The sequence below is a fragment of the Pundamilia nyererei genome, unplaced genomic scaffold (genome assembly GCF_000239375.1).
Source record: "Pundamilia nyererei isolate P.nyererei 1_Seehausen unplaced genomic scaffold, PunNye1.0 scaffold00038, whole genome shotgun sequence".
Classification (NCBI taxonomy): Eukaryota; Metazoa; Chordata; class Actinopteri; order Cichliformes; family Cichlidae; genus Pundamilia; species Pundamilia nyererei.
Genome location: NW_005187439.1, coordinates 293055 through 299601, shown reverse-complemented (window position 1 = coordinate 299601; position 6547 = coordinate 293055). Strand labels below are relative to the sequence as shown.

Here is a 6547-nt window from a genome sequence, read left to right as displayed (position 1 = left end):
CACACACACACACACACACACACACACACACACACACACACACACACACACACACACACACACACACAGCCTGTCAGATCGGATGTTGTGACATTGAGAAAGGTCAGTTTTACCGGGAATATGATGACATACGTGTGTTGGCTCCACATCCAAACACGCTGAATCATTTCATAATGTGAGCACAGCACCGTTAATGCATTTCACTGAGTCTTTCAACAGCTTACTGTAAAGGAGACTGAGCAGTATGACTTGGTTAAAGCCAAACCCGTAACATTACATATTTCTTGCTATTAGAACGGTCAAAGGTCAGAGCAGTGACAAAATTGATTCCGGTTTAAAAGAGCCAGATTTCATGAAAATGAATGAAGAGTGGCTGTCTGAAAATTAGATGGATTATCTTTTTTGTTTTTTTGTATTTATAATTCAGTTTCCACATTTCTTCCTTCCAGGAGTCCAAAAAAAAACGGAAGAAGAAAAAAGAAAGAAAGAAAGAAAGAAACTAAGTACAAAATTAAGTTGATGTTAAAAGTGTTCTCATTAAATATTAGGTATAAAATCTGTTAATGAGTCACATGTTACTATTTTAAAGTAGTTTTTTTAAAGAAAATATTTGTTAAATTAATCACTTAATGGAATAAATGTTTATGTGCTGAAGATGCAGGGCTGAGGCCAGGGCTCCTATTTGTCAACATCAGTGTGGTACATATAATGTCCAGTAAAAGCAACAACAACAACAACAACAGCAACAACAACAACAACAACAACAACAACAACAACAACAACAACAACAACAACAATAATAATAATAATAATAATAATAATAATAATAATAATAATAATAATAATAACAAAGAACTGGCAGAAGAAAATAAAAGCTTGTTATTTTGCGGTTTGTCCACCAGAGGGCGCTCTGCAGCTTCCCTGTTGGCAGCACACCTGAGTCTGAATCCATATATTGCAAAGAATTAATCAATAAAACAAAGATTATTTTTAAATGGCATCATTATATTATGTCAGCAAAGCCTCATAAATATGTGACTGCACATGAATGTTAGGAAATCTGTTTGTTTCATGAGTCTGAAAGACAAAATAATAATATTGGTCAATGAATCGGATTCTTAAACCACTCAATAATAAGATGGCATCAGTCTTAAAGATATTTTGGACATTTTTTTGGGATAACAGACAAACAGACAAACAGATTATTTTATTGATAATTTCACGTGTCTTTCCGCGTGTATAAGATCACTCTGACGCTTCTCTCGTGTTTTGCATCCACATTTTAATTAGTAAAGCAGCAGCTGTCAGGTGACTGTAGTGCAGTAAAAACAGCGGCGAGCAGCACACGAGGAAATATCACTGCGCTGTCACAAAGCGCAGAAACAGTTGCCGAGCTGTCCATGAGCAAGGCAGGTCAGCTTCCGGGCGTGTCCTTCCTCTTTCCTGCCCACACTGTCGGGGATTCTGTGGCTTTCATTTCTCACATCACTCGTCTTCGTTACATCTACTGTTTTGAAAATCGTCATTATCCACGTCACGAGAGTCTCCGGCGCCTGTTTGTGGTTTATGTGCAAAGGACACCACGAGATGGCAGCACGTGACAGGTTTAACGTGAGGGGCCGCGCGCTGAGCGAAGGAAGCGTGGACTAGCGGATATTCATTTGTGTATTTCTGTGAGTAAAAACTATTTGCCCCCCTCGCGCGTGGATAATTTTGATCCACAGATTATTCACAGCACTGTCACTTCTCTGTTGTAACTAGAAAGTCACGTATGTTTATTTTAATCCGCCGCAGCTGCTTAATCCGGATGTTTCGTCTTACCTGGTTCTTCTCTCGTTGGAATTTGTCACCTTTGGAGCGTCTGAACAAGCGGAAGTTTAAAAGCTGGAGCATGTGATTGGTCTGCAGCTGCGCAGATCGTCAACACGTCACAGGTTTAAATACACGAGCACTGAGGGAGACACGTGCTCTTATTATTGCGTTGGAGATTTTTAAAGCACTGACAGCCTGACTGACGTCACTGTCTGATGACGATCAGTGTTTGTTTTTCACTTTTACAGAAACATCTTCGACATGACACCAAATATCTAAACAGTGGGTTTCACGAGGCTTTAATCATTTTAATAACATGAATATCATATTTATAATCTCGTGTTTTGATGCATCGAACTGAGATTATTCATTATTTTCTTTAGAAGAAATTAAAGGACAATCGGATTTTTTAAAGCTGATTTCAGATCCTTCTGCTCGGCTTTTACAGGTGATATGAAAACATTTCATACAAAAACAACATCACGTGTCTGTGAGGAGTGCGCTGACGGTGCCACGGGTGACAGAGATCAGGCCCACAGCACACTCATAAACATATTAAATGTTTCCAGATTAAATTAAGGTTTTATTATTACTGCTGCTCCATAAAACAAAATCATTATCGGGGATGCTTCCATATTTTGCTTCTATTATTTCTTATTATCCTTTGGTGTCACGCGTGTTTTATGTGTGGATGTGAAGCCGGACTGTGGGCAGACATGTTGTAGTCTCGTGTAATCGTGACTGAGTGTGTGTGGCCGACACGCAAGAAAACAGCCTTTATCCGTTTGGACTACTCACATTTATTTGGCATTACTCGACATGCAGCCGTGATCCGGACACGGCAGATTTCACAGTACTACACATGCTTACAGGAAACAGCTGAGACGCTTTCAGAATAATGAGTCTGTTACATTCACCCGCTTTGGTCGAGTCCAGTGTGGGAAGCGCGAGGCTGATGTTTGAGGTTCATCGGAGTGATTGCTCCCACGGCTCAGCTCAGACAGGACAGTCCACGCCGTCCACGCACACGTCCTGTCACGGTGACACATGTTCCTCAGTCTCCTGTTCAGCTGGAGGAGTTCAGGATGCGGGAGTCTGCCGAATCTGAGCGCTCCTCGTACTCCTCATCCGGGGAGTAGAGGCCCGGCTTGGGCCCCAGCGGGCACCCCTCCTCCTGAATGCCCACGCGCGGCTCCTCGGAGGGCCTGGAGGGGAGGAGGGTTGAGCCTCGGAACAGCCCGGGCCCGCCGGGGGCGCCAGGGGGGAACGGGGACACGTACTGCGCCGCGGAGCGCAGCTGGTACTGCTGCTGCAGGGCCACGGAGTTCCACAGAGTCACGTCGTTGTGCACGAAGGGGCCCGCGTGGCTGCGCGTCAGAGAGCTGCGCAGCATAAGCGGGTAGCGCGTGGGCTGCGGGAAGGACGGATGCTGCAGGGGGACCCCCAGCGCGCCCGTGGACACCACCCCCGCGGCGGAGTCGGAGGTGAAGCGCAGCGAGTCCGGGACCCGGAAGGCGGAGCCCACGGACCACTTGGCGGAGGAGGACGCCGGGTGGTAGGAGCCCAGGCCGGGCTCGAACAGGTGTCCGTTGGAGGGCAGCACCAGCGCGTCCGCGTGCGCGTCCGCGTGCGGTGGCGCGCTGGCGTCAGGATTCCGACTAGACAGCAGCACCTCGATGGCCCCCACCAGGTCGCCCCCACAGCCCCGCAGGATGAGCTCCAGGACCGGAGGCTTGTGGGCGGGGAAGATCTTCTTGAGCACCTCGAGCGGGGGCCGGTTGGCCCGGAGGCTGAGGGGCAGCGTGATTGAGCCGCCGAGGCCCTCGATCAGCACGCCCTGCTCCGCGGGGCTGGCCGGATACTTCTGCGGACTCTCGGCTTTGGCCTCCTTCTCGGCGCTTCCGGCTTTAGGGAGGCCGTAGCGGCTCTCCTCTGGCAGGGAGGGGGTCCCCGGAGGCTCGGGGGTGTAGCAGTTCGGTTTGGAGGCCTCCGGTGAGCTGACCGCGTCCTGCTCCTTCTCGCTGGAGCTCTCTCCGTTCTCTCCTGCTGAAACCTCGTCTGCGCCGTCCTCCGTGGACTCTGCGGGTCAGAGAGTCACAACTTTATCGGCGTAAGCACAAAATCACGAAAGAGTGTCAGCATCCACAGAAAACTTTAAGCACACCCCTAAGCCTGTGAGCTCACAGGCGGTTAGTGCGAACTCCTCACCCGCCTCACAGTGCAAACACCTCCACGCTCCCCACGAGGAAAAGCAACATGCCATTAATCGCGTGTCACGACTTGTCCGCTACACGCAGACGTGTGAGGATTTATCTGAGCCTCCTCACAGAAGCTGTTAACGCAGAGTGCTGAGTGCGCGCGCCGTGGGATCTTTGACCGCAGTTTGCAAACACATGGCCTGTTGCTCGGCAACATTTCATCCGAAGCTGACCTCCTGTGAGAAATATGGCGATTATATTCGATCGGGCCTGTCCGCCGCTGATTACTGTAATCTTTTACAGTCACGCAGGAAATGAAAGCGCGCGTGTCCGAATCCGTGCTTAAAGTGTCAGGAGCAATAAAGGTGATTCGGTCAGGTGGATGGAAAGTAATTATTCCTTAATGGTTCTCACAGAAATCATTTCCACGCAGGTCAGCGAGAACTAAGCACATTTTATTTTATATAAATTATATAGTTTCTATATTTATATAGAAAATAAAATTTCTGCGTGAAATAGAAGAACATTATTAAAAGTTCAGCAGCAGAAGAAACGTCTGTAATAATTCTATATGCATCATTATTTAAACAAATGTTAAAAACTGAATTAATTCATATTGTTTTAAAAATGTCAACACGTCTTTGTTTGATTTCGCTTCAGTTTTATTAAACGTCTCTTTCCTGAAGCAGCTCATCTCTTCATCAGTTTCCTGACTCGCAAAGTGAAACCTCGTATTCGCGTGATTATTTCACAGAAATCGGAGTGATGTGTATCGATCACTTCAGCTAAATGTGTCATTATCAGTGCAGTCAGACCGGCGAGCAGCGTTGAAATGATCATTTCAGCTTTTATATTGTTTCACATCCGTTTTTGTTTGACCTGAAAACGGTTTTAAATAAAGTCACAATGTTTATACTGTGAGTTTCAGGCCTTTAAAGATATTCTTATTAAAAAAACATCCCATAATTTCGAGGGTTTTTTTCTTCTTCATTCCAGACAAACAATAATTGTTTAGAGAGTCAAATATCTCCCCCCTGCTCTCCTACCTGAGCACAGCGGTGCTCCGGGCTGCCCCGGCTCCGTGCTGCTCCACCTCAGCTCCAGCTCCTCGGTCCTCGGCGGGGCTGGCTGATTCCCCTCGCCGGCCCCGGCTAAGCCAATGCCGGGCAGCACTCTGAGGGACTCCGGGATGAGGCTCTCCAGGCTCTCGTTTGCCTGCTGCCTCCGGAGCGCCACCTGCGCCGCCATGACGCGCTGCCGCTCGATGATGAGGATGCACTTCTCGCAGGTGCAGTCTTTGAACCGGCAGTAGCGCTTGTGACCCTTGAGCCAAGACAGCACGCCGTGGTTCCGGCAGCGCGCGCACTTGGGGGTCCTCTGGAGGGGGGCCCGAGGCTGTGACACCGGAGCCCCCATGTAGAGGTACGGAGACCCATAACCGTTCATTGCGTCGGACTCAGCGTGTTTTCCAGCGTGGACGCGGGCGCGAGAGTCGCCGTCGGCCGCAGCAGCAGTCAGAGAGGTGGAGGTGGATGGAGCTGCTGTGCTGCACGCATGACAGGAGGAGGATGAGAGGTGTGGGCTTGTTGTGGAGGATCCACCTTTCCTCAGCTGACAGCACTGATACGCATCAGCCTGACACGCTATTGTGGAGACGAGCAGTAACCAAACGCGTCAAAGCGCCTGCGAGGATCAGATAACAGCAACGACCTCCCGAAGCACCGGACACGCTGCTGGAGGCGAACACGTGACCCGGGACCCGAAATGAAACCCCGTGTTAGAGATTTATCAATGAAGTACAACATTACTGCAATAGTACTACAAGATTATTCCAATATTACTGCAACTTTACTGCAATATTACTGCAACATTACTGCAATATTACTGCAATATTAGTGTGATATTACTGCACTATTACTGCAACATTATTGCAATATTACTACAAGATTATTCCAATATTAGTGCAAAATGACTACAGCATTAGTGCGATATTACTGCAACATTACTGCAATATTAGTGCAATATTACTACAAGATTATTCCAATATTACTGCAACTTTACTGCAATATTAGTGCAATATTACTGCAATATTAGTGCAATATTACTGCAATATTAGTGTGATATTACTGCAATATTACTGCAACATTATTGCAATATTAGTGCAATATTAGTGTGATATTACTGCAATATTAGTGCAATATTACTGCAATATTACTGCAATATTACTGCAATATTACTACAAGATTATTCCAATATTAGTGCAAAATGACTACAGCATTAGTGCGATATTACTGCAATATTACTGCAACATTACTGCAATATTAGTGCAACTTTACTGCAATATTACTGCAATATTACTGCAATATTAGTGCAATATTACTGCAATATCAGTGTGATATTAGTGTGATATTACTGCAATATTACTGCAACTTTACTGCAACTTTACTGCAATATTAGTGCAATATTAGTGCAATATCAGTGTGATATTAGTGCAATTTTACTGCAATATTAGTGCAACATTACTGCAATATTAGTGC

At 46.5% G+C, this 6547-nt stretch overlaps 1 protein-coding gene across 1 annotated transcript; it reads right to left on the bottom strand.

The window, feature by feature from the left end:
- Positions 1-2592: 2592 nt before the first annotated feature.
- On the bottom strand, positions 2593-5558 carry dmrt3a (doublesex and mab-3 related transcription factor 3a). The gene is made up of 2 exons (XM_013910211.1): positions 5057-5558; positions 2593-3891 (listed from the first exon to the last, which is right to left on the bottom strand). The coding sequence occupies exons 1-2, from the start codon at positions 5454-5456 to the stop codon at positions 2879-2881; spliced, it is 1413 nt and encodes a 470-aa protein (XP_013765665.1). The 5' UTR covers positions 5457-5558; the 3' UTR covers positions 2593-2878.
- Positions 5559-6547: the final 989 nt, after the last annotated feature.

What these genes read in the sequence shown, in the direction of transcription:
- dmrt3a (XM_013910211.1), bottom strand. Translation starts at nt 5,456, where the DNA reads ATGAACGGTTATGGGTCTCCGTACCTCTACATGGGGGCTCCGGTGTCA. An exon ending in CGGAGCACCGCTGTGCTCAG is followed by an intron (nt 3,892 to 5,056) that starts GTAGGAGAGCAG and finishes TCTGACCCGCAG; the next exon opens with AGTCCACGGAGGACGGCGCA.